Below are 27,079 nucleotides of genomic sequence, written 5' to 3'. Positions count from 1 at the left end.
ACACATAATGGTTTTTTTTTTAAGTATAAAATTCAAGCCTGATTATTTTTATTTTTTTGCTCAGAACTTAATAAATCGACGATACATATTCGGAACGGAGAAAAAACCACTACAAAATGGCATATATATATTTATTAAATTAATTGTGGTGATGACTTAGGTGGGAGTATAGGTAAATAATAAATATAGATAAATTCATATGCACTTTTCAGTAATTTTATAAAATACTTCAAAACATAAACACTATATTTGTTTTTATTTTTAAATTATTTTTGAAATAAGTCAAAATATACTCAATATTTGTCATCATTCAAAAATACTTTATTTATGTATTTTTAATTATTTTAGCACAAATACATACATATATGTATATACACACACATATACATAAATATATATAAAAAAAATATGATTTGACAATGAATAATAATTTTTGTCTCCCGAAATCAACATTAAACATATTTTACTTATTTTAAATTATCTTCAAAAATAAATCCAAACATACATACTATCTCTAACACACACTTATTTATTTTTATTTTTCTCTCTCTATCTCCATAAAACACTCAAAAAACGAATCCAGACATTATGAAATATTTTGGCTCTTAGTTGGAAAATTAGTCTTTGGGGTAAAGGAAAAAATAATTATTGCTCTTCACTTATTTTACGAAAAAAAATAAAATTATAAATTTTAATTTATAAAAATATTTCGGTCAATTTATTATAAAAAAAATAAAAAATTAAATTAATTATTAAATAACTTATAAAATAAAAGATATTTGTAAAAAAATATTTATAATTAGATGAAGAATTAGGAAGCTAGTTGTAATTTAACACTTGTTGTATAAGAAAGTAGAGCATATTTTATTGAAAGTAAAATGATAAATAATAATAGGTAAGTAATAGGAATAGGCAGCAGTGATGAAGAAAATCCGGGTAGGGTAGGGTAGGGTAGGGGCGGCTAAACGATAGACGGGCACAAAAAGTGACGAAATAAGGAGATGAGGTGTAAATAAGGGGATGAGGTGTTGGGCGAGCAGAGAGCGTGCGAAACACCGCCGCGTGGGGTTCTCTCGATACTGGGCCTCCATACACTCTCTCGTATTAACTGGCTTCTGTTTTTTGGCTCCTCCTCCAAATAGTCTTTGCGTGTCCACAACCAAAAATCTCTCTCTCCTCTTCTTTGCCCTTCATCGAAGCAATTGCGCTTCCACCTCCATTCTTGTAAGCAACGCTCAGAAATTCATATCCAACAGTCAAACCTTCAATAAACTCATAAGGGAAAGGTAAGATCGAAAAAGGCTTGCGCAAATCTTGGATTTTCTTGACAGGTATGCATGTACTATTGAGAACTGTTCAATCCCACGTCCTGTTTCATCGTATCGTTGTTTGACCATTCTCAGAATCTTGATGTGTTTTAGACTCATATTCAATTGTTTTTTCTTCAGATTGAATTTGTCGATTTCGGTTTTGGCGGGGACCCAAGGGAACTCGTCCGAGATTTGTGGAGTATCGGGTTCTGTTTGCATGGATTGTTTGCATATATTGGCGTGATTGGATTGAGACGGAGATTGGGAATTCTGGATTCTGGGGTAGACAACCACTTCGGATTTTAGTGCGATTTGGAGGAATTTCCCCGCGATTTGTGGAAGCGCGGGGGCAAGAAGAAGATGTCTAGTTTTGTTGGAGTTTTGGTTTCCGATCAATGGCTTCAGAGCCAGTTCACGCAAGTCGAGCTTCGCACCCTCAAGTCCAAAGTAAACTTTCGTTTTATCCCTTTTCTACTGTATATGAATCTCTAATTTTGGTGTTGGTCGATGTGGTGATGTACTTTTATTGTTAAATCAATGAGGAATTTTATCGGCATTATCTGTGTGTTTCTTGCATCTGAGAATTGATAGCCAGTTGAAGTGCATTTCTATTTAATTTATTGAATATGTGCTGTGTTTAGTTTGTTTACTTCGTTATTTATTTATTTATCTTTTCTTTGGCTAGTTCATATCAACGAAGAATCAAAATGGTAAAGTTACAGTTGGTGATTTGCCATCTCTGATGGTAAAACTAAAGCGTTTCAGTGGCATATTTGATGAGGAGGAGATTAGGCAAGGATTGGGAGAATCACACTCTGATATGAATGATGAGGTAGATTTTGAAGGCTTCCTCAGGGTAAGTGTTTTTGCACCTTATCCATTGTTAGGTTAATTTGCTTCTGGGTTGTAAACAGACTAGAAGTTGGCTATATAAATATTGTTAGGTTAATTTTTCGCTTCTGGGTTGTAATCATGACAATATTTAAGAGGAAATGGCCTTTAGTGAAGTGGAGACTGGGTTTAAACTCGTTCTGCTTGATGTAAGATTAGACAGACAGTCGGTAACATTTTTGTTGTTGCTTTGGATAAGCAGTCATATTTGGATTTACAAAGTAGAGCCAACACCAAATTGGGAGATCCAAAACACTCTTCGTCCTTCCTGAAGGCCACCACGACCACCCTTCTTCACACTATTAGTGAGCCTGAAAAGTCAGCATATGTTGCACATATTAACAGCTACCTCAGGGACGACCCATTTCTGAAGCAATTCCTTCCAATTGATCCGGCTTCAAATGCTTTATTTGATCTTGCAAAGGATGGAGTCCTACTATGGTATTTTAACTTACAGCTTTGGTATTCCAAATTAACTACTTTGATTTTGATAGTTTCTGGTGGTTTACTTTTCTCTTGAAATTGTTGCAGTAAGCTGATCAATGTGGCAGTACCTGGCACAATAGACGATCGGGCTATTAACACGAAAAGAGTACTCAATCCATGGGAAAGAAACGAGAATCACACACTGTGTCTCAACTCTGCTAAGGCTATTGGATGCACAGTAGTTAACATTGGTACTCAGGATCTTGTTGAAGGAAGAGTAAGTTGAGCTGATGTGCTGATAAGTTTGCGGGATAAGGGTTTATATCTAAATCATTTGTTGAGATGTTTATGTTTTGTTGTTCGTCCCTTGCAGCCGCATCTGCTGCTTGGATTAATTTCTCAGATCATAAAGGTTAGCACCTTTGGGCTTCATAAAATCTCTTCGTTTTCAGTTCGCTTTAGTATGAAAGAAGGAAGGAAGAGATACTGCAAGGCTTCTTGACTATAATGAGTAGAATATAGCAAAGGATAGTTGTGCTCTTTGATCTTTACTGATGTAAACTCTTTCCACTGCATTGGTGTGGCATCTTCAGATCCAACTATTGGCAGATCTCAACCTCAGAAAGACACCCGAACTTCTGGAACTTGTTGAGGACAACAATGTAATTGGTTATGTTTCCTTTTAATCATAGTAATTCGCAGGGTTTTTCTTTTTCCAATATGGGGAGCTTCGAACTCAGCCTAATGGCACGCTTTGATAAGTGTCATTAATATATGCAGGACGTTGAGGAGCTTATGGGACTTGCCCCCGAAAAAGTTCTGCTGAAGTGGATGAATTTCCATCTCAAGAAAGCAGGCTACAAAAAAACTGTCACAAATTTTTCTTCCGACTTGAAGGTATGTCCATGTTATAGAGTTGATTTTGAGTTGTAAGAATGTTGGTTAATTTCTGTTGGAGATTGGGTTGACGGTGACAGGATTTCATTATGCTTCTTAAGCCCCCCAGGGAGGTGTTATGGAAGCATTTTAGAGATTATGTTAAATGTGCAATGTGGTCCCAGTGTAAAAATTACAGGAGAGAATGACTGGATTTGAGACTTCTGTTTTTTGGCTTATTTCTAAGTTTGAGATTAGCTTTGGGCCTCTTTTGCTTATTCATGATGTGCTCTAGGATTATGGTTGTCCATTTAACTATCAATCAGATAGCAGTGAGCTTTTTGCTCCTCTTATAGTTCACAAACATTTTCAGCTGTTATGATTTTATCATAGTCATGTTTTGTAGGATGGGGAAGCGTATACTTACCTGCTTAATGTACTTGCGCCGGAGCATTGCAGTCCTGCCACCTTAGATACGAAGGATCCCACTGAAAGGGCCAATTTGGTTCTTGAGCATGCTGAGAAAATGGATTGCAAAAGATATCTAACTCCCAAGGATATTGTGGAAGGCTCAAGTAATTTGAATCTTGCTTTTGTTGCACAGATATTCCACCAGAGGTGAGAAAATTTTCTTCTTGGACATGGATAAGGAATTGGATGCTACAGCTATATTATGCTTTTACAAAGTGGTATGAATTCTTTTAAGGAGCTAATGTTGTTGTTGTTTGACTGCAAAAAGGCAAAACCATCATTGCTAACTGATAGTCTCTCCTATTTGCTTCAAACAAATACCTTATAGATGTTCAGTTATTCCACTGAAACGTTGCTCGTATGTACTGAACTTATTTGCGGCGTTTGTGATTTACCGTCGATACTTTTGATAAAAAAGCTATAGTCCAGCAGTGCACTAATTTTTCTCCTGTTAGGAGGTAAATCTCGGAATATTGTGCAATTATGTGAGATGCGGTACTCTTGTGCAGTTGTCTCATCTCTGAAAGAATTTCACCTTTGTTGAGATTATTTGTTTTCGTATCTTTAAATAATAAACATTGGTCTCATGTGTCTCTTTAAGTTATAAGCATTTATTGCGTATCTGGTTCTTATATCTTTGTGACTCAAGTCTGTGGACTTTGTACCTGATTTCTTTTACCCAGGAATGGTTTGTCCACAGACAGCAAAAAGGTCTCCTTTGCAGAGATGATGACAGATGATGAGCTAATGTCTAGAGAAGAGAGGTGTTTTCGTCTGTGGATAAACAGCCTAGGAAGTGTCTCTTATGTCAACAACTTGTTTGAGGATGTCAGAAATGGGTTAGTGTTCCAGCTTTATGAAGTTACTTATAACACAATTATGCACATGAAATTACAAAGGAACCCATTTGTTTAAGAGTTTTGCTTTTCGTACTTTACAGAGGACAACAGCTCTTTTGATGTTTTGGAATCTAGCTTTGCCATTTGGGTTTCACTTTCTGATATCTGTCATCTTGGTTTTCATCAACATACATCGATCAAACATATCATGTGCGCAGGTGGGTTCTCCTGGAAGTGCTGGATAAAGTTGCTCCAGGATCTGTCAACTGGAAGCAGGCAACAAAACCACCAATAAAAATGCCATTTAGAAAAGTAGAGAACTGCAATCAAGTTGTTCGGATAGGAAAGCTGTTGAAACTCTCCCTGGTAAATGTAGCTGGGAATGATTTTGTGCAAGGGAATAAGAAGCTCATACTTGGTAACTACTTGCCTTCTTGACTAGGTTCTTTTTGGTTTGGAATTTTACAAATCCATTCCAGAAGTTTAAGTCTTGAGCCAAGTAGATGAATTAGCACAGCATTAAGCACTTTCCCCAGGGCCTGTGTTAAGTTGTGTTAATTGTGGTTCCGTATTGCATCCTCCTCTTTCCTCAGCAATCTAGATAAAATAAAAGAACCTAGTAGATAGCGATACCCAGCCATAAGTTTTTCTTTTCAATTTCTGTTCATTCTTTTGATCAGTGGGCTAAGGCCCTTTTTCAATCATGAATGGCTTTGGCCAATGCATTTGGCTTTCTCATTGCATCAGTAACCAGAAAACGAAAATTGCCTTGTACTTTCACCTCTGGAAAAGGTGCAAGCAACTTACTATATAAATCAGCATAAATACGAAAACAAAAGCTACACAGTTCTCAATGCTACAAGTGTTCAAAGATATTATTTTCTTTGAAAAATAAAAGTTAAAAGACATGAAGAATGAATGAACTTCAATTTAGAGTTAGGCCCAAAATGCTCTAGGCTATTATGGAGTAAAAGGAATTTGAAAAGCAAAAGTTAGTTCTGGTATTTTTTGTTAGAGCCCTTGCATTGATATAATTAATTCTCTTTTGAGACCCATAAAAGGCAGGATTGCAGTATCCAGATGAGCAGACCAGTATATGAAGTACATGTACGAACTTCTGATAATATTTCAGCATGAAGTGTCCCAGCGTAGTTTTTTGTATCTGATTTCTAGTGACTTTCAAGGCCTACTTTTCGTTTCTTGATTTGTTTCCTACTTTGGTAGTCGATGATGTTTAAACACCTCTTTTTTGCTTTCTGAATGTCTTCTGCCAAAAGTTCTCCAAGTTTCTACATAGTAACTCTTATTCTACTTGATGAGGTGGTTACTTTGTCCTCATTTCTTATAAATGTTTTGAACACTTGCATGAGCTGAAACTAAACTAAATAATGGATGATAGTGCTCAACTCTCAAGTATGTTCGGCACTGGTTTCCTTGCAGCTTTCCTTTGGCAGTTGATGAGATTTAATATGCTTCAACTTCTGAAAAAACTGAGGTCGCGTTTCCAAGGAAGGGAGGTTACTGATGCTGATATACTGAACTGGGCTAATAGAAAAGTAAAGAGTTTAGGCAGAAAATCTCAAATGGAGAGTTTCAAGGTTGAGAATAAGCTGCTATACTTCACCAAGCACACGAGTCTGTATATGCATGCATGTCTTATAGGTATCATATTCCCTTTTGCTGATTGGTAATGATGGAATTTTTGAATGCTTATGTAGGATAAGAGCCTCTCAAATGGACTATTCTTTCTTGAGCTTCTTAGTGCAGTTGAGCCACGCGTTGTTAATTGGAACCTTGTAACCAAAGGTGAAAGTGGTAAGTTGCCATTTCAACTTTTGAACTTAATAAATTTTGCTTAATCTACTTGGATGATTTTCGTTGTCTTATAATTGACAGACATCCTAAACAGTCAAAAGTTCAAAGTTGTAGTGATATTTCATTAGATATCTGGCAGCAGAAATTTTAAGATGCCTGAGAATATTTTGCATTTATAGCTAAGGTATCTGTAAGTACGATTGCCATATGGTTACAAGCTTCTGACGTGCGTCCCCCTAAAAGGAAAAAAAAGGGGGGGGGGGAGTGTTCATCAATGAAGGGGAAATACAATTTTTTAATACGTGTGCTAGGAAAGGAATGCCATTTTTGGGGTGTATGTACTGGAAAAGGTGGACGGTATGTATGGAGCAGTAGTTTTCAACGCAGACTTCTCCTGCGATCTCGTAACTACATATGTTGATCTTTTCCTTTGCTTATCTCAGTGTGATTTGTCATATGAGGTGGTCAATGCTACGTCTAAATTTTGAAAAGCGTAAATGGGAATTTGACTTTTGTTATCTTCTGAACAGATGAGGAGAAGAAGCTGAATGCTACCTATATAATCAGTGTTGCAAGAAAGCTTGGCTGTTCCATTTTCTTGTTGCCTGAGGATATCATTGAGGTAAGGATCCAAGTTCTGCTGTGTGCCTCTAGTTACTTCTAATAGCAGGGGTTTGCAGCCTTTTACACTTGATTTCAAATGCAACAAACTACTGATATTAATCACGATATCCCTCCCTTGGTATTCAATAGATAAAAGGACGGGAAGATTTGGATATTTCTTTTCTTTTTTTTGGGGGGGGGGGGGGGTGGGTGGGTTAAGAAAGCTGGCTTGAGTTTTAGCAAACCTTAAACACTGTCCTACCCCTTAGTTCAAATTTCGTTTCCATACCTTGTATCCCACATTACAAGGAGGCCCCAGAGTGTGATCCTTAAAATTTCTTGTAAACAAGCAACTGTGACAACATTATATTTGATATCGCTCCTGCCTGTGTACTTGACAGGTGAACCAAAAAATGATTCTTACTCTCACGGCAAGTATTATGTACTGGAGCCTTCAGCAGCCTGTGGAAGACTCGGAGTCGTCTGCTGCTGCGTCCCCTTCTACCATTAGTCGTGGGACATCACCAGAGCCTTCGGTCGACGAAGCTCAGTCGCCTGCTTCTGTATCTATTTCAGATGCAGCAGCTTCACCTATTACTAATGGCTCTGCATCCACAGCTCTTGCCATAACTCCTGGCCTGATCCCTGTGCTTCCTGTTGATGACTCTTTATCCCCTGCTACAGAAGCTTCTCATGAAGCATCACCAGAGCCGTCAATCAGTGGGGAAGATGATGGCTCGATTGTTTCTGAGATATCACACATGACTTTCGATGATACAGTCTCTGATACGGCAATCTCTGCCCAAGCAGATGATCTGCCATCTGATACTGCGACATCTGCTCCACCACCTGTGAATGAGGGGAGACAACCACAAAGTGAATAGTGGTTGCAGAATTTTGTTAGAACACAACATAAATAAAAGTGTAGGAATACTTGTGTAGGTGAGTCCGCTCAAATGGGTAAGTTCTTTGTTGCAAAGTTATACGCAGATACATGTTCTCAGTTTATAAAGAAAGAGAATATGTCATCTTGGCTTACAATAATGATATTTTTTGGGGGGGAAATTTTGAAATATGTTTCTAGTTCTGCTAAGAGCTGTTCCATTCTTCAGTTTGGGAGCAAATGTTGCCAATTTTATAGCATTAAAGGTTTATTTTTGTACGCGGTCGTCTGTTTTCTCTATGACTAATACAGTTCGAGTGTGAGCTGGGAAATCATTGGGATTCAGATTCTGAGCTTAAGCAAGTAGAGCTTTAAATTTCAGGCTCAAATTTTAAGTTTCATTTAAAATTTGAAGCTTCTTCCCAGGTTGAAGTTTATCATCTCGCCTACTGACCTGAATGATTGACAGAGTTAACTAAAAGGGATAATCACATTTAAAGGTTGAAAGTTGTAACAAATAAAAGTGTATAGTGTTTGTAGAAAATATAAAAAGCAAAATTGAGTAATTTTTGAGGCAAAATTACTTTGAAACAAGTTTAATTGATTATCTTGTCTTTATATATTAGAGGAATATCATTTTTGTTTTAATATTTGCACTTGTTTTTTAATTAAATAATAATTTAGAAAAAATTTATTTCATTTAATATATCTCGTATTAATTTATACGAATACTTATTGTTATATTATTAAAATATTGAATATTATTAAAATTTTAATGTTAATTTAATAATATTTTAAGTAATATGATTTTTTATTCATAGACTATAAATAAATTTGCATCATAGAAAAAAATATATATTTTTAATTAATTATAACAATTTAATTCACATTTTTTTTTTCTATTTATCGGAATAATATCATTAACTTATTCATGTTATTTGAACACCTTAACATCAATTTTGTTGAAAAATTTAGAAAATAAATTATAAAGATGGTAAGCTTGAATTAAGATTATCATAATTACAGTAAAATAATATATAAGTAAGTTGAAATTTATTTATAAAAAAAAATCAAATAAGCACTCTCTAAGGTGCTTTTAGTTTTTTGTTGAAAAATGCTTTTTGTAAAAGTTTTAGAAGTGACATCCAAAACACTTAAAAAGTATATTTTTTTTTTAAACCATAAGCTGAATACGCTTTTTGAAAACTCTTGCAAGCATCCCTATAGTTTGTCTACACAAGTCATTTATAATGTTTGCTATATTTGTAGTTGTAGTATCTCTGCCGTTTGTAGAAACCACCATTAGCAGTTTAAAAGTATGACAATTTGTGCAATGATGTCCATTTTTTTTGGTATATGCGTAACTTTTTATCGTGATTTTTATAAACAATATTGATGTTTCTAGTGATATTATATTGCTAACTTACTGTTGTTGATACTTTAATATAATTGGAACAAATAACGTTATTAAATCCAAAACCAAAGGGCGAGATTGATAAATTAAACCTTTTTGTGGGTCCTTTTCTTCTTTCAAATCTCTATTTATATATTTTTTATAAATTACAACAAATTCTCCATAAAAGTCAGTATAATTGTAAGTACACCCCCTATTATTTAATCAAATATGCCAAACACTATATATTAATAAATAATAAATTCCCGTGAATTATTAACTCATACTGCACCTATTTACAAACTTTGGTACATGAAGCGTTATAACTCGAAATTTCTTTTTTTTAAGCAGACATTGAAAATTTATTTTTGTGCTACAATAGTTAATACTTTTTCAATACAAAAATTAAAAAATTAATTTTATTGTTGCTTGTTTCCAAGCAAGAAACGGCCACGTACTCTCAGCCAGTACCCGCTCCCTTCTAATATAGTATACTGCACCAAATCGGATTCCAAGTTTTAGTTTTGGGCTCAAACGAATCACGCGCGCTTATCCTCCCACCGGGAACAGAGGCAAATTGTGGGCGCCGACGGCTATCCCGAGAAACTAGGGTTATTCGCTTATTATTCGATTTCGTTTGAGTTTCATGGTACATCTTTCGGTGGATGTTTAATGGTAATAAGGTAATTGATGGCTGTATAATGGTATAAGGTCATTAACTTACTGCTGAGTTATCAATGTTTTTGTTTAAACCCTAATTTTTATATATTAATTTATTTTGATGGTGTTTGTGTGTGTCGGCGTCCATAACTAGTAGCGGTGCCTTGGAGTGGCGAATATTGTTGGAGTTTGTTTTTGTGGATTGCCGTGTATAGTTGTGTTTGGTTTTCCGGAGAATTATGGTTCACTGATCTGAATGGATGAAAGGATAATTTTGAATGTTTTGTCTCGTTTATTTTATGCAGAATCGTCTTTATCGCCCCTAGACGTATGCAATTTAGGGGTATCGATTCTTGCTAGTAATTCCTTTTTCTTTCTTTCCTTTTGTATTCTTTGATTTTTTGTTCTTGAAGGAAGAAAGTAAAATTATTTTAGGAGTTTGCTTCAAGAGTTTATATACCATAATGAATTTCTTTACACTGTAGGGAAGTAGGTAATAGTTGAGATTACCAGGTTGTACTGACATGCAATGTCGATTATGTTTCCATTTGCTTGCTACAGTTCTGAGATCTTGCTATTAGTTGCAACTCGTAACAATATGCGAGGGTTGTGAAAAAAGTGATATTGATCAAGGGAACTAAAGGAAGAGATGGCGTCATCAGATGATGAAGGTGAAACAGTTGTAAACAATGTATCAGAGTATGAATTTATCTCTGGTGATGACGAGTCGGTTCCCTTCACCGAGTTGCCTGTGGTGTGGAATAAAGGCGAGACTCATGATGGACAGCTACAACAGATTTTCTTATGTGGAAAAACGGATAATGGGCTTCGGAAAATTTATAAGCAGGTTATATCTTGGAAGTTTGTTCTTTTGCATGAGAAGCCTGAGATATCAGTGTTATCAGTAGAGGGTAGCTGGATCAAGCTTCTGAAGCCAAGAAAAGCTTATCACGAGATAATTAGAACAATTCAGATCACAGTGCATTTCTTACACTTCGTTAAGTGGAATCCTCAGCGTCCGCAGAAAGCTTTGTGGGACCATCTTAATAAAACATTCAGGTTAATGTTGAATTTTGGAATCTTAGATATCTCTGTGTATTCATTTTTCTCAAACTTCTGTGCAATATTTTAGCATGTTCGAGAAAAGGCCTTCGGAGGATGATCTAGTAAATCACAAGTGTTTAATTAATGAAGCTGTTAAGAGGGATGAAGCATTAGCGAACTCCAAGGTTCGTAGTCTGTCCTTGTTGGATTATGTTAGTAAATCAGAACTTTTGCAATGATGTTAGTTTTTGTGATATCATTCTGCATACATTCCATCTTAACTATGTGAATTATAATGAGGAGTTGATAGGGTACAGTTAACTTCTAGGTATTCAGGTAAAGGTCATTAATTCTCCCAAAATTCTTATTTTGTTGTCCCATCTCAATCTTTGTCTTTGTCAATTTACATGCTAATATTTAGCCTGGAATACATTAAATAGGATGATACAATTTAATTGTCCATTTTCTGAGCTGATGCTACTCTGGAGCATGAGGTTGACTGGACTCCTGATTAACTTCCATGTATTTGTTAATTTTATCTCCCCTAACAATTCCATACCCCCCTCCTTTAAACAGATTTTGAATACATTTCTCGAGGAAAAGCTCAGGAAGAGGAAATTTTCTAACGAGGTTGCTCTCTCTCTCTCTCTCTCTCACTCACTCACATGCAGATTCACTAAAAACATATAAAATAAGCCTGACAACATGATTCGTAAATTACTTAATTATGTAAATGTGCTGCTGCCAGGATGTAAAGCCTCCTTTTATTGTTGAGGATGTTAATGGAAATGAAGACCAGGAGGAGTCTGACACGATTGATGAGAATGCAGATGATGAGGATGGAGAGGATGAGAATGGAGATGATGAGTCTGATGAGGATGATTGTTTCGACTCAGTCTGTGCAATTTGTGACAATGGTGGTCATATATATATGTATGTTATCTTGACTTTAATTTTAGATCTAAGCATTCCAGTTGCTAATACTTATCTTGGTTTATTGTGTAATAGTATCATGCACGCTCCACTAGCTTTAAAACAAATCTCATGCCTATCCATGCTTGACCTGTTCTTATTTGTATGTCATTTTTATTATGAGATCAGTGTTCATTATTTATATAGCTGAAGAAAGGGAATATGCATAGATTTCATTAAGAAGATTAAGAATGAAAAACAGCAGCAAATTTCAAAATGGATCTGCAAGTGAGATAACTTGATTTAAATGGTGATCTGGGGAAGAATATAATTATGGAATACTGGTATATCTTAGTGAGTTGCATTTTATTTTTAAGAGCATGGTTTGAGGAAGAGACACGCTATGATTGACAAGTCCTGTTTCTATGATAGGATTCTGATACTTAAAATTGGAGAAAAATAGCAAAGGTGAAAATTAAATGGGTCGATGACTGTATGTACTCAAATTTCATTATAGAAACAAGAATGCGCATTTTTAATGTCTGACCAAATCATTTTTGGATTTCATATAAACATGAAATTGGTCGTTCTTTCTATGTTTTATTTAAAATTCAGAAAAATACAAAATCGTCACTAGGTTGGGGCCCAATGGTCATTTCAACTGTAGCTTTTTATGTCTGGAAAGTTTAGGTGTTGAGTTTTTATGCAGATTGCTCATGTTTGTCTGCTCCACATAATCACTAAACGACTTCTAGATCAGGACCAGCAGTGTTGTTTCTGTTGTATGTCTTTCCGTGCATGAACATATGCATCTTTCTCCTAATGGTGTTTAATGTTTTGTGTTTTATTTCATGTTTTCTTCATTTGTACAATTATCTTTCACCAAATTATGCAGTGTTGTGTTTGGGGCCTCATCTATGGTTAGGGGTTAAGCATCAGAATGGTTAATATCACTACGTTTTCTGTCTCTTTTTTGGAGGATGAATGTAGAAACTGATACTTCTGGGTTTTCATCTGGCCTTCAATTGTTAAATAGAATTGCCAATTGTATTGCAAAGGGGACATGAAGGAAAATTGACTACTGAAAGAGTTCTATGGCGTGGGGTGTTAAGAGTCTTTTAGGCATTTATGCATTTTTCAGGACACTGTTATGTTCAGTAGTTCTTAAGTGCATGATTGATTTTGTTGTCGTTTTTATCAATTTTAACAGTGTTACAGTTTCGTGTATGCGCCCTCGTTGCATATCATAACTATCATAACTGTGCATGTAGATGCGCCTTATTCATATTCATCTGTATGTTACGACCTTTTGCATATTTGCCATATATATTTGTGTGTATATATTATCAACATTAAGGCAGATTGTCTAATTAGTTAATGCAACTCTTTCTTTTCTATGAAAAATGTGTCCCGTGATCAAATTAGATGCGAAGGCAAGTGCATGAGGTCATTCCATGCAACTGTTGAAGATGGTGAGGAATCTAACTGTGAATCTCTGGGCTTCACTGATGCAGAATTAGAAGTATGCTTTCTTGCTACTTTCTCTCTTCTCCTCCAAATTTCTTATAAGAATTATTTCCCTTGGGGTTTTTGCTTCCATGTGGCAAACTCTAATGGCGTTTGTGATTTTAAATGCAGGCGATTAAAAATGTTCCTTTTTATTGTAAGAATTGTGAGTATAAGAAGCACCAGTGCTTTGCTTGTGGGGAATTAGGATCTTCTGATGAATCATCTGGTGCTGAGGTATGTGATCGATCAGAAGTTCACTATCATCTTTTCACAAGGTGCTCCACAATGTTGGAGTTCAGTCATTCTTGTGAGAAAGGCTTTTTTCTTGTCAGATGCACTAAAGAGCAAATTCCCTTTACTGACTAGTTCTTTAATATTTGAACCATGATGAAGCAATAGGTGAAGCCCCTGTTGGTTGCTTTTATTTCATTTTCGTTTTTTGAGATTTATTCGCTCATTTTTTCTTCTGACGCAGATTTTAAATGTGCTACTTGATGTATGCCATCTGTTATACCGTCAAATCATTTCATTTTCCCTTCATACTTTTTCGACTTATGCCTTTTAGATTCTTATGTTCAAGAACTACGTGGTGTTTTCTGTGATTAGTTTTGGCTATCATGAAGGTGCACTTTCAGTATCAGGGCACGTTAGTGAAACGAGGCGTGCATTTATGGCTTGAATTACCCCCCCCTTCCCCGCAGTTTTAGGTGTTTATTCTTCCGTCGGCATTCTCGTATCAATTAGTATGTTTCAAGTCCAATTATGAATCCACTTTTTATCTTCAATTTGCTGGTGGGTTCACTTGCAAAACAATCTTTCTTCTGTTATTCTTGATTCTGTTTACCATGTCTCTTTGACATGTTATCGGATTTGGCGTGTTATCTGCAGGTCTTTTGTTGTGTTAATGGAGCCTGTGGACACTTCTATCATCCTCACTGTGTGGCTAAACTTCTCCATCCTGGCAATAGAGCTGCTGCAGAAGACCACGAGCAAAGGATTGCTGCTGGGGAACAGTTTGCCTGCCCTGCTCATAAATGTTATGTCTGTAACGAATTGGAAGTGAGGTCAAATCCGGAGTTGCAATTTGCTGTTTGTCGTCGTTGTCCAAGGGCATACCATAGAAAATGTCTGCCAAGGTGATCTGAGTTCTCTTTGCCTGTTCATCTGGGTTTAGCTTCAAAGTTGTTTTCTTAGCTAAGAGCTCCGAATATATTGGCAGTGATATTCCAGGTGAAAAGGATTTGGACGAGGCAGGAGAAATCATACAAAGAGCTTGGGACGGACTGATTCCCAACCGTATTTTGATCTACTGTTTGTGGGTCCTTGATTTTTTTTTTAGTTTGGTTTTATTTGATCGAGCATGGTATTCGTTTTACCTAATTTTATCTTTCTTGTCAGAGAACATGAGATCGACCCGGATTTTGCCACCCCTGTTAGGGACCATATAAAATTTCCAGGTCCTCAGCAAAAGAAACTGAAAAAGCTACCATTTGAATCTAGCAAAAAGAAGGATCTGTCGAAGGAAAGAACTTCAGCTTTGGAAAGTAATGTGGGGAAACGAGTTTCCGTAAAACCACCAAAAGTGTTTGACAAGGTGTCTTCAAGCGCAAAGCAAGGTGATCTCTCAAGAAAAAGAGTGGAGAAATTGCCTGCTCAGGAGTATTCCAAAAAGCAGAAAGTGGATTCAAACAGAAATGATCTTGAGAAGTCAAAAGAATCTGCAACTGATGAAGGGGAGATATCTTTAGGCCATAGGTTATATGCCACCTTTTGTGGCCTGGATTCAGGACCAGGGAAATCTAGCAGGGGGGTAAATGTTCTTAGTAAACCTGAGAGAACGCAGAAGGCCAAGCCTGTAGCAAAAACTGTAAATGATACTTTGACTCTTGATGCTGATACCAGAAAAAGGTGTGAACTCCTAATGTGTTTTATCCTCTGTTCTCCGAACCCCTAGACTGCACCTCTATTTACAAGGACATAAAATTATTAGAACTCCACTCTTTACCAGATTTAGATATGTGAGTGCTAGAAGTTTTATTACTCTAACCTCCCTGTTTTATTTTTCATTGTAATTCAGAATATTGACTTTGATGAGAGATGCTTCATCCTCAATAACACTCAATGAAGTTAAAAGAAGGCATAAACCACCATCTACACATTCTCAATATTCAAAATTTTCTGCAGACAATATTACAATGGGGAAAGTGGAGGGTGCTGTTCAGGTATGTGATCAATGTTTTCTGCAGATCATTTAATCTTAATGGAAGTTAATTATCTTCTAACTGCAGGCTGTTCGTGCGGCACTGAAAAAATTGGATGAAGGTGGCAGTGTTCAGGATGCCAAAGCAGTCTGTGGCAATGATCTACTTGTCCAGTTGTTGAGATGGAAAGTAAGTGTCTGATGTAGAAAGCTAACTGAATTGTCTATTTTCTTTCACGTCTGTGCCCCTTCCCTATATTTTAAGGTTTTGCATGTTCGTTAGTTATGGACAGTTTTCTGTGTGATGTCTGCAAAATTAAACATCTCCAGTGAAGCATTGTGTTATTTGTTTTCTTATCATCTCACACCACCATGCTTGCTGCAAGAATGGATTGTTAGCAAGAAAATGCCGTCTTAGGAAGTGAATCAGAATATGCTACCTGTTGCTCTTGAAAGATGGAGAGTGGGCCTGATTTCACCAAGGAAAGCAACTGATGTAATATATGAGGAATAAATTATTGACACATTTCAATGTTCAAGTATACTTTGGACGCTCCGGAAACTTCTGAGGGAAGTGATAGTACAAAGGATAACTAAGTGAAAGGCCATCTTAGAGAGGTGGGGTGATACCTGCAGTTCTTGTTGGAGTCTTGGAGACTCTGACCTGTTGTACAGTCAACATCCTCAGGTACATTCCCATACAATAGCTTGAAGAGGAACAAACTGGTGCCATTAAACTAGCTGCTCTAAGTTGCCTACATATGATGCACAATGAAGTGTAAGCTTGTACTCAAACTTAACTGAAGGAAGAATTGAGAGAGTTGATTTCAGAAAGAGATTCGGCTAATTAAAATCTCCTTTGGCACCATATTCATCCAAGCATGTTGCTTTAGCTAAAATCAATTTTAGAATAATGGTATGCTGTGAACTCAAAGTTCCCATTGTGGAAGCACTAACGAATAGGAATATGTTTTGAATTTTCTGAGTGTCCCATGTGCCCTCTGGAGACAGTGAATTTTCTTAGTCTTGAGGCCTGAGTTCTAGTGCTGAGCTGTTCTGTTTCTGCAGGAGAAGCTGAAAGTATATCTTGCTCCATTTCTATATGGATTGCGCTACACATCCTTTGGTCGCCATTTCACGAAAATGGATAAACTGAAAGAGGTTGGTTAATGTTTTCTGGCGATTCTTGATTAGGAGATAGATTTAAGGAATTATTGTTTATTGATTTTAAGAGAAATTGTTGTCTAAAATTTGGGACAGAAAATGCTTATTTCTCTTGTATTCAGTTTATGTTGGTTATTATTCTGTATCTCTTGTGCACACACACACACACACACATATATACACACACACACACACACATATATATTAAAGTAGCAATGTACTTCAGTATGCAAAAATACTCTCTCCATGCCACAGAAGATATCCCATTTCACGTCTGTTAGGATTTAACAAAGTTTATAACAATTTCTTCCCGAATTGTCCTTTCTCAAAATGGCTTATGATGGAAAATATTGTTGGAAAGGGAACAAATAAATCGACCCTCCAAAATTTGTCGCAGGATTTAGTTTGATTTATCTTTGTTGTCTATTGTCCATGTCAAACTTATTGGGACAAATAAACTAAAAGAATAGACATCTTTCATTGGATAGGTGGAGAACCAGACATATTTAGCCCACTGTTCCAACATAGAACCTGGTGGCATTGTTTTTATATTTATTAGCCTGTCATGTTGGCCATTGACCTGTTTTACTTTCTTTGTGTGTTGATGGTGTGATTCCCGATGCAGGTAGTTGATGTGCTCCATTGGTACATTCAAGATGGTGACATGGTAATACACTTTCTTTTGGTTTATCATTAGAAGGACTATATTCTGTGCCTCCATGCGTCTCCCCCATCCTTCATCCCCACTCCCGCCCAAACAGAAAAAAAAAGGAAACAGAAGTTAAAAAAAAATCCTCCATTACGTGACCATTAAGTATATTAACATGACCTGAACCTCTAACTACCATAGTCTGATTGAAGAGCAACACATGTTTCTTCTAATCTTTTCATGACCAGTCTTATGGCATAGCAACTTCTACCATTTCTGGTTTGCCCTAGCACACCTTTGCTGCCTTCAGTTTCCTATTTCCTCCTTTTTTTTCCCTTATCTCATTTTTCAGTTTACTGCCACCAGTCTTGAAATCTGTGGTCGCCAGTAGAGCAAGGTATTGTTCTCAAGTCCATATGCATGCCGAGAAGATGGGGGGAGGGGTGCGATAGAGAGGGCATGGGGAGATTTCGTAACTTAAATTACATCTTGTGATTAAGGACATAAATTTGGTAGCTTTTCCTTTTTGTTAAAAATTTTACAACCCTACAGCTGACATCAATCTTTACGGGAAGATTGCAATTTTAATTTGTAAGTGTAGGGTGTGGCAATTTTGGTTCTTTTGAAATCAATTTTAGCACTTTGGTCTTGCAACTAAAAAATTGGTCATTTGAGGACAATTCTGGCCGGAAATTCATAAATTGGCTGGAAATCCCGAATTAGCAGGTCATGTGCACATCATATGTGATTTGCCCAGAGAAATTGGCCGGGATTGTCCTCAATTCGCAAATTTTGAAAAACCACAGGACCCAATTGCAAAGACAAATTCGAATAGGACCCAAAACGCCACCCGCCAAAAACTGCAATTTTCCCTGAATAGCTACTAGAGAATTTTTATTTATTAATCTTTTCTGTTGATTTTTATGTATTAATCTTTTTAGCTTCTTGATATTTGTTGTTTCTTTGAACAGCTAGTTGATTTTGCTTGCGGTTCGAATGATTTTAGCTGCCTCATGAAAGAAAAGCTGGACGAGATGGGAAAGAGATGCTCATTCAAAAACTTTGACACCTTTCGGCCAAAGGTGAAACTATTGTGACCAAATTTTTAAGTTGTGGCGGGACATCCTCCTGGATGTTCTTTTATGGGCATGGTGCGGAATACGATCTTTTCCTGGCATCTTTTGCTATGGCTTTAACCTATCACTCCCTTTGCTGTGGCTCGAGCCCTGGGGGCAATTCTGTAGAGGCAAAAACAATTCTTGGATTCAGTTCTCTGCATGGAGACCCGTGGTTCTCTTAGTTGTTTTCCCCTTTTCTCGCATTCTGAACATCGTTTACCCCTGAAATGCAACAATTTACAGTGACTACAGGTCCACCATTCGTTCCCCTGAGTAATGTACTGCTCAACATATAGATTTGCCTGCATGGCTAACGGGTTTCTGAATGCCAGTGGAGAACATATCTTGTTTCATATTTCCTCTTTTCTGGATAGTGGCCACTTTGGATGGAGATTGGTGGTGATGGTTTTGAAAAGTGATTCTATAGCAGAGATGGTGGTTTTGGATTAACGTGCTCATCCTTGTTTAGCTGTTGATTGTTGATCAATCATCTCTGGCTATGATAAAACATTGCTTTATTTATACTCTGTTGCCTGACATTTGGATGGCTTCATTTTTCTAGCCCAATAATATATGAAGCGGGGAACTTCTTTTGACTTATAAATATCTTCTAAATCAATGAGTTATCTTATTTCTGTATGGGAACACTCCATATTATGTTTTTTATTCTGTTATTCATGACATACGTGTTAACTTAGGCTCCATTATATGGTGCACATTTGTAAATTAACAATAACTTGTTCTTTAAAATCGAGTTGTCCTGGGAATTGTGAGATCTTCGTAGGGTTCCGACTGGAATTGCTTGGATTATGTTGCATCGGGGTTAAACTGTCTCATTGTGCAAGTTTGCAGATGCATTTTTTTTCCAGCAACTGAAAATTTAAAGTTTGGTGGTTCTATTTGCTAGTCTTTATTGCATCTGCATGTTTGGATTTACTTTCGTGTTTGTCTGTTTTACAGAATGATTTTAGTTTTGAACGAAGAGACTGGATGGGAGTAAAACGAGATGAGTTGCCAGATGGGTCGCAATTGGTGAGAATAATACCTCTTTCTGTGCTCAGAATTCCATGTCCATCAGATTGTTATAACTGATTGCTTTCTGGTTAGATTATCGGGCTGAACCCACCTTTTGGTGTTAATGCGGCCCTTGCCAACAAATTCATCAATAAAGCTCTTGAATTCAGACCAAAACTTCTAATCCTTATTGTTCCAAGGGAGACACAGCGGTATCGCTTTCAACTTTTCACTATGTTGATATAATAGAAAAATGTGCAAATGCAAATAAAATTGAGAGGCTTTAATTTTGATTTCTTTTTCTTGATCAGGTTAGATGAAAAGGGATCTCCGTATGATCTGATCTGGGAGGATGATCAGATGTTTGTTGGCAAGGTAAGTTTTTTCATGATTGTGCTGTATTTGCTCTGAACATATCTCCGGCTTTCCTAGTGTGTGAATGCTAAATGCTAATGCTCTAGCACGGTTTCTACCTATTAGGCATTTTATCTACCTGGATCTGTTGATGTAAATGACAAACAAATCGAGGACTGGAACGTGAATGCACCTGTACTTTATCTCTGGAGCTGTCCAGATTGGACGCCCAAACACAAGGCTATCGCTGAACAGCACCTGTCTGGGGCGCAAAAGAAGGATCGAGCAGAGGAAAGTCATGATGAGATGCATGTCCCTGAGCCTTTGCAGGAATGTCATATTCGTGATGAACTGATTGTTGACAAAGGCGAAGATGTACACCAAGATAAATCTGAAAATGGGGAACAAAACGGCACAGTGACTAAAAGTCACCAAGAAGGTTTGCCACATGACAGCAGTGGCCCTGAATGGGATAAGAATTGCACCCTGGGGAAGAATCATTCTGAAGAAAATTCAAAGAAGTTTGGTGGCAAACGAAAAAAGAAAAGAAAATCAGATAATATGTTTCTGGAAGACAAGTCTAAAAGGCGCCCTATCTCCTGCAATCCGTCACCAAATGTGCCTGGTCGTAGGTCACTGGAAACATATTCACCCAAACATCTCGAAACTCCATTGCAAGTTCACTCTGGGGGGAATGACTTTCAGCGGTACGACCAAAGGAACTTCTCTAGATATAGGCCATACTCTGAAACTGGATATAATGGGAATCAGGAGTGGCACAACTTGAACGTTGCTGAAACACGTCCAAGTATGATAGGCAGGCATACACATCTTCCAAGCCCTATCCATGACTACGGTTTTAGGGCGAGTGACCGGTGGATAAGAAGTGAGGAACTGAGTTCTTTTGGTCAGCGAACTGTTGGTCCGTCCTATCCTGGACCTGGGTTTCCATCCCCATATGGACGACTTAATCCCGCTGCAGACTCCACTCATGGTGGGATGAATACATCTGCAATGCAGCGATATGCTCCTCGTTTGGATGAGCTAAACCACGCACGAATGAGCAACACGGTTCCTGGCCCACTTATGCGGGACGCAAGTGGTAGTTATCATCCTCCCGCTCCAACACCCCCATTCCGACTTGGCCCTTTAGGTTTTGCTCCAGGTCCATACCGCCCCTTCTCTCAGCAGAACTCTTCAGGATGGCTTAATGAGTAGATCTGGAAGGGGGCCATAGTTGCATGCGGTCCTCCTCTTGAGATGTATATTCCTTTAGTCCAAGAACGCGACATTTCAACTTCAAGGCAGCTCTCTTTTGTTAATATTTAACATTGGTAGTTTTAGATAAGCTCATTTTTTTCTATTTTGATACTTAGATAGGCTTCATTTTGCTTGTATTCATTGCAGTAGACCAGTGAAAACCTTGGGTGTCCTTGTGCTTGCAGTGCGTTATCATAAAATTGATGGTATGAAGCCTGAAATTGCAAGGGGTATGTAGCAGGGTAATTTTTCTGAGTGCCTTGCTCTTGTTGCTCCTATTTTCTTCAGCTGCCTCCACCTGCCTAACTGAATCTCCTCGTTTGAAATTTGAGAATTTTCATTTAACATAGTATAACAATCCTAAGCCTAGTTCAACAGAACTAAGTTAGAGAAGTTGCCAATGAACTTGAAATGACCACCAACCTATGAGATGCAGCTTCAAACAAAGTCTTTGGAGAATTAATTTACTTTCTTTGGCACCTAAAGGCTCCACATATAGAAATGACAAGTAACCTCACTAGTTTAGTTGGCTAAGTTTGAGATTTTATGATTTTTACTTGTTTTATACGTGTAATGCATTTATTAAATAGTGGATATTATTTATACTGTAATAATAGGTATCAATATTTGATTAGAATACGATTATTATAATAATTTTTACTAGATATTGATATTCGATAAGAATAATTATAATTAATTTATATCAATTAATTATAATATATCGTCCTTCAAAAAATAAACGATTTTGATAGTTATTAGGAAATATATGTAAAGATTCTGCGAAGAAACAAACAAGAGTAGGCCAAAAAGATCAACTTCGGCTCCTCGGCAAAGACCCACAAATCAAGTCAATGTTTGAACGTGCACCAATGGCTGAGGAAAGCCGTATCGTAGCATTTGAATATGCATCCTCCAAAAACCACAAAATAAACATGGACGGTGGCCAGTTTATCGCTCCCTTTTTCACATCATCACGCGGAATCTTCCTCCGATACTCCCTTTTCTTGACTGATTAAACTTTCATCTATAGAATTTGATCATCAAGATCTTCACAGTAATGGAAGGTGAAATCAAGAATCTGAGTCGTGTTTGGTTAGCAGTAATTGCATCTCTCAGTTACTGCCATTTCGTTTCTGCAAGATTGCCCAAAGGCAAATGGCGGCTGATTTCTCTTCTCCCGATTTTCTACGTCTTCGCGATTCTTCCATTGTATACGACCTCCGCTTTCTTAACTGCCATCACGGCTTTCTTCATAACATGGCTTGCCAGTTTCAAGCTTCTCCTTTTCGCCTTTGATCAGGGGCCCCTTTATTCCAACCCCCCGAAATCTCTCCCCGTTTTCGCCGCCGTTGCTGCTCTCCCGTTCAAGATTAAGCCCAAAAACGACGCCCCGGGCCCCCGGAAATCCAAGAAATTGCCCCTATATTTGGCCACTGAAATCCCAATTTCTACCGTGCTAATCTCGATATTGTATGATTACAAGGAGTATATTCACACCCATATTGTTTTGATCGCGTATTGTTGTTTGGTCTTTCTCTTGATCGAGATTTTGGTTGAGTTATCTAGTTTATTGGTCCAGGCGCTGTTGGGGCTAGAGCTCGAAACCCCGTCAGACGAGCCATATCTCGCGACCTCCCTCCGGGAGTTCTGGGGCAGACGGTGGAACCTGACGGTCAACAATATACTGCGCCAGACGGTGTACAAGCCGATCAGGTCATCCGCTGCAGCGGTGGTGGGCAGGGACTGGGCGGCACTGCCAGCGGTGCTGGCAGCTTTTCTTGTCTCTGGTCTTATGCATGAACTTTTGTTTTGGTACGTAACTCGGGCGAGCCCGTCATGGGAAATGACCATGTTTTTTGTGATCCAAGGCGTTTGTGTGGTGGTGGAGTTTGGATTGCATGTGGCTTTGGCTGAGAAGAAATGGCGGTTGCCGTGGTACGTGAGCAGGACGTTGACGGTGGGGTTCGTGGTTGGGACGAGTTTCTGGTTGTTCTTCCCGCCGTTGATGAGGAACGGTGCAGACGTGAGGGTGATTGAAGAGTTCCGGTATATAGGAGTAATAGTGAAGGAGAAGGTGACGAGAGTGTGGGTGCATATGGTAGAGAAAGTCCTTGTTTATTTGCCAGGATAAATGAGTGGTGGATAGAATTGGGGATTGCTTCTCATATTAATGGGGACTTGTTAAACTAGATTATGTTTACTTTTATATTGAATGATGATAGACTAGCCGTGAGATTTATGATGTGTTTTTTTACCTATTTGCCCACAAATAACACAAACAAAACATCTTCTCCCACTATCTGAAACTTTTATTTACTAGGCCATTTATTCTCCCAAATTCCAAAATCCCACTGCTCTTCAGTCCACACATCATAAAAATCTATTCCCTTCCATCTCCTTCATCCTTCATTTGGCCGCGGGCCACGGGCTTATCACATAATAATCCCACTTAGTCGATGACGATGACCACTCAGTTTACAGCAGTGTAGACACAAAGGAATGCTTTTTCCTAGGCATATCACAAGATTCCATGTAGCTACAATTTCCTATTTACCCTCTTTCTGTTGGCTGAATCTGGGGTATGTCACCTCAACCACTTTCTTCTTCTCTCACTCCCCCAACTTTTCTTTTACCTTCTTACATTCGTTTCACGCCAGGGGCCATGCCTTGTGTAAAAACCTCCAATTTTGACAACCACTAATACATATCCAATTCAATTTTTTTATTCCAATATTTGTTGTATGTTTCATGGATATGTGTATAAAATATTTTTTTAAATAAATTGATAATGTAATTTTTTATACATACAGCGTATGTGTAAAATGGGACAGAAAAAAAATTCAATTCCATTAACCCCATTTTTGAAAATAAATATATACTATTTTACATGTCTCAGACACTGTTTCTTATTTTTAGTGTGAAAGTTAATGTTAGCATACAAAATATACATTATTAAGAATTTGAATTCCATCATTGTAAATTCATCTATCTAAATGTAGTCTTAGGGAAATTGATATGAGGCATAATTTGTCAGTAACATGGCAAGACAGAAAGTTAATATATTACCTAGTGAAAAAGTGTCCAAAAACAGGATTGTGAACTAAAACCAACCTTTGGGCCTTATCAAGTCCACCAAAAAGAAGATTTGAAAGCCCATCATATTTTCAACTGAGGCCCAAATATGCTTTCTAAACTGGCCATAAGCAAAGCCCATTTAAGCTTCCCAGGGTAGAAAAGGACCCACATAGGCCCATTCCTTTATAATAAATCGAGGCCCAAATAATTTCCTTTTTCTTTTCTTTTTTTGGTGGTGAATCGCACGTTGAATATCATGTTACAATTTGAGCATCCCATTCATTGAGAAGACAATTGAATCTTGTCAAAGCGACGCCGGATCCAGCAGTTTCAAGTGCTCCCCTGGAGCTTGGCCGGTCGCCGGATTCTAAGGTACTTCCGGATTCTTAACGCCATGATTGTTGCTCAATTATGTATGTTTGCTGTTACTTGTTGACTCAATAATGTCTAGGGTTCTTGTCAATGCCTTGATCCCCTTGTATTGCTACGCCTTATTGAAGTGTTGAATCCATATTGTATATATTTCACATCATATGCAGCTCTTTGTTTTACGCAATGACTGAAATCTTAAAGTAGTAATTTTGAATCGTAGTGATGGATCTGCTTGTTAATTTGTGGTCTGGAAAATCCTTTTCGCAGGTAAAGCGTTAGTCGATATTGTCTGAGGGCATAGCGTTAATTGGAGATGGGGTTCTTGGTGACTACGCTAATCTTCCTTGTTGTTGGGATTATTGCATCACTCTGCACCAGAATCTGCTGCAACAGAGGGCCCTCCGCGAATCTGTATGTTAACATTTCTTTCACTTCTGGGAAAGATTCTTCTCGGATTGCTTGAGTTGTGTGTTCTGCTTCTTGTAATATGCAACTAATTTCTCATACCACACGTCCACCCTTTCATATATTTTTTTCTTTATCAGATTAATTATCTGTTGGACTACATATGTAATGGAATTCCATCCGTGATAATCACATTTTTTTGGTTTTTCTGGGGCAAAGAGATTAAACTCCTGTTTTCACATATATTTGATTCTGTTCTGCAATGCAGGTTACACCTGACATTGATTATTACAGCAACGGTGTGCTGTTGGATGATGTAAGTACATTTCCCTCGTTTAAGAAGAAAGAAAAATATTTAAAATTGTATAGTGAGATGCAAGTTTATGTTTCCCAATCCATTCCTTCTTCCGCTTTTGCAATCATTGATGTTTCTGATGTGACGATCTTGTGGTGAACTTGAACCAATTAGATTATCTCATTCTAGTACCCTGCCACTTGAGGAGCAGATAGTGTATACATGAGTGTGAGTGCCAAGTGGCAAGCTTACCTCAATTGAATTTTCCCTCTCGAAACGCCTTAAGAAAAAGGTCCCCTACTTACACATTTATATCCCAGAAATTTTTAAGGTGCTTATGTAAAATGTTTAATTTGCAGACATGTAATAACTATTGAAACAATGTGTTGAAAGAACAAACTAATGAAACTATGATGAACACTAAAGATGAATCTTTGATCCCTTAAAGTTACTGTTTGATAGCTGTTAACTTCTTTGGGTTTATATACAAGCTCAATTGACATTGATGTCAGATCTGGGGTTTGAACATGTGAGTCACATTAGCATATGTAAGAGCACAGTCTGTTTCTAAGCATGCACACTTATTTATCCAAATTTATCTAAAGGGTACATTTCCCGTGTTCGAAGCTAGATTGCACAGATGTTGATTCCTCTCATATTATGAATCATGGGAGCTGTTTCTTTCTTTGTTGCTTTCTCTTTTAAGAATTTGTTCACCAGGATTCTCATATCATTATGCTTAGTTCTCCCCTCTTGTCAAGTGGCTGTTCATTTCAGCTTGTCTTGGTCTATATTCTTGTTATCACTTTGGAATCTTGGATGATTAAACAACCATGCTCAACAAGTCATGTAGCATTTTATCTATTGAAGTCATTAGAAAATCACACAAATTTCCTTCGGATTGGAAGAATTGTTCATGGGTTGAAGGGAAATTGCTTTGACCATAATGCATATGTTTTTTTTAATTTTTAGAGAAATGCAATGTTGTTCCTTTTGTTTCCAGTACTAATTTAGAAAACATCCAGGTTATTTTCTTAAAAACCTATATTTTTTATGTTATCGATGTGTAGGTGGGCAATTGTGTACCTGTCACAGATGAAACCTCTAATTGTTCCCATTTTGAATGAATCGGAATGATATTTCTATGGGAAGCATGTGCAAGCAAGCCTGTTTCAGAGCTACATTATTGATTGTGGGTGGAGAATCAAAGAGCAATCAATAACATCTTTGGGTATATAGTACCCAGAATCCTTTTGTCAGATTTGTATGTAATTTTCAACTATTTAAAAATTATTCTCAAAATTGTGCTCCATTTTCTCTGTGCTCTGTAAAACCCATTTTCCTATCTCTTATTCATTTTTGAAGGATGACATCTTAATTTGTGTATTTTCAAGAAATAAATATAGTTTGTATCTTATCCGCTCCCATATCTTTGCACAAATTAAATTGGGCCTGAGGCCCTAAGATAGCAGTTATCAACTTGAAGTTGTCCTTCAGCAATCTACTTCTAACTGCTGCATGCATTGTTTACTTATTCAGCA

General features: G+C 37.3%; 4 protein-coding genes across 5 annotated transcripts; all 4 read left to right on the top strand.

Annotated features, from left to right (window-relative positions):
• The first annotated feature begins 1,097 nt into the window (after positions 1-1,097).
• LOC105174922 (fimbrin-4) lies at positions 1,098-8,393 on the top strand. 2 transcript variants are annotated; one of them, XM_088876388.1, is made up of 15 exons: positions 1,098-1,286; positions 1,449-1,757; positions 1,996-2,166; positions 2,404-2,642; positions 2,733-2,904; positions 3,001-3,039; positions 3,221-3,289; positions 3,408-3,524; positions 3,910-4,121; positions 4,658-4,813; positions 5,032-5,231; positions 6,254-6,411; positions 6,532-6,628; positions 7,159-7,250; positions 7,633-8,393. In XM_088876388.1, exons 2-15 carry the CDS (start codon positions 1,671-1,673, stop codon positions 8,113-8,115), a joined length of 2,292 nt encoding a protein of 763 aa, XP_088732514.1. In that variant the 5' UTR covers positions 1,098-1,286; positions 1,449-1,670; the 3' UTR covers positions 8,116-8,393. The 2 variants fall into 2 exon arrangements, with proteins under 2 accessions (XP_088732514.1, XP_011095479.1); XM_011097177.3 differs by having other exon boundaries at positions 1,098-1,331.
• A 1,565-nt stretch (positions 8,394-9,958) lies between these two features.
• Positions 9,959-21,678, top strand: EDM2 (ENHANCED DOWNY MILDEW 2). The gene is made up of 19 exons (XM_011097176.3): positions 9,959-10,190; positions 10,729-11,226; positions 11,300-11,396; positions 11,788-11,841; positions 11,960-12,144; positions 13,549-13,645; positions 13,762-13,866; positions 14,521-14,768; positions 14,852-14,947; positions 15,031-15,540; positions 15,710-15,854; positions 15,921-16,022; positions 16,901-16,993; positions 17,622-17,663; positions 18,617-18,727; positions 19,724-19,795; positions 19,871-19,989; positions 20,089-20,152; positions 20,258-21,678. Exons 2-19 carry the CDS (start codon positions 10,817-10,819, stop codon positions 21,347-21,349), a joined length of 3,642 nt encoding a protein of 1,213 aa, XP_011095478.1. The 5' UTR covers positions 9,959-10,190; positions 10,729-10,816; the 3' UTR covers positions 21,350-21,678.
• Positions 21,679-22,147: 469 nt separating this feature from the next.
• On the top strand, positions 22,148-23,687 carry LOC105175155 (putative long-chain-alcohol O-fatty-acyltransferase 5). Its single transcript, XM_011097502.3, has one exon. The coding sequence runs from the start codon at positions 22,449-22,451 to the stop codon at positions 23,520-23,522; it is 1,074 nt and encodes a 357-aa protein (XP_011095804.1). The 5' UTR covers positions 22,148-22,448; the 3' UTR covers positions 23,523-23,687.
• Positions 23,688-24,680: 993 nt separating this feature from the next.
• On the top strand, positions 24,681-26,965 carry LOC105174920 (V-type proton ATPase subunit e1). Its single transcript, XM_011097175.3, has 4 exons — positions 24,681-24,838; positions 25,106-25,249; positions 25,512-25,559; positions 26,609-26,965. The coding sequence occupies exons 2-4, from the start codon at positions 25,152-25,154 to the stop codon at positions 26,673-26,675; spliced, it is 213 nt and encodes a 70-aa protein (XP_011095477.1). The 5' UTR covers positions 24,681-24,838; positions 25,106-25,151; the 3' UTR covers positions 26,676-26,965.
• Positions 26,966-27,079: the final 114 nt, after the last annotated feature.

This window comes from Sesamum indicum, linkage group LG12, assembly GCF_026168435.1.
Source record: "Sesamum indicum cultivar Baizhima isolate 11 linkage group LG12, ASM2616843v1, whole genome shotgun sequence".
Taxonomy (NCBI): domain Eukaryota; kingdom Viridiplantae; phylum Streptophyta; class Magnoliopsida; order Lamiales; family Pedaliaceae; genus Sesamum; species Sesamum indicum.
Note: the sequence above shows the minus strand (reverse complement) of the source record. Positions and strands in the feature narration are given on the sequence as shown.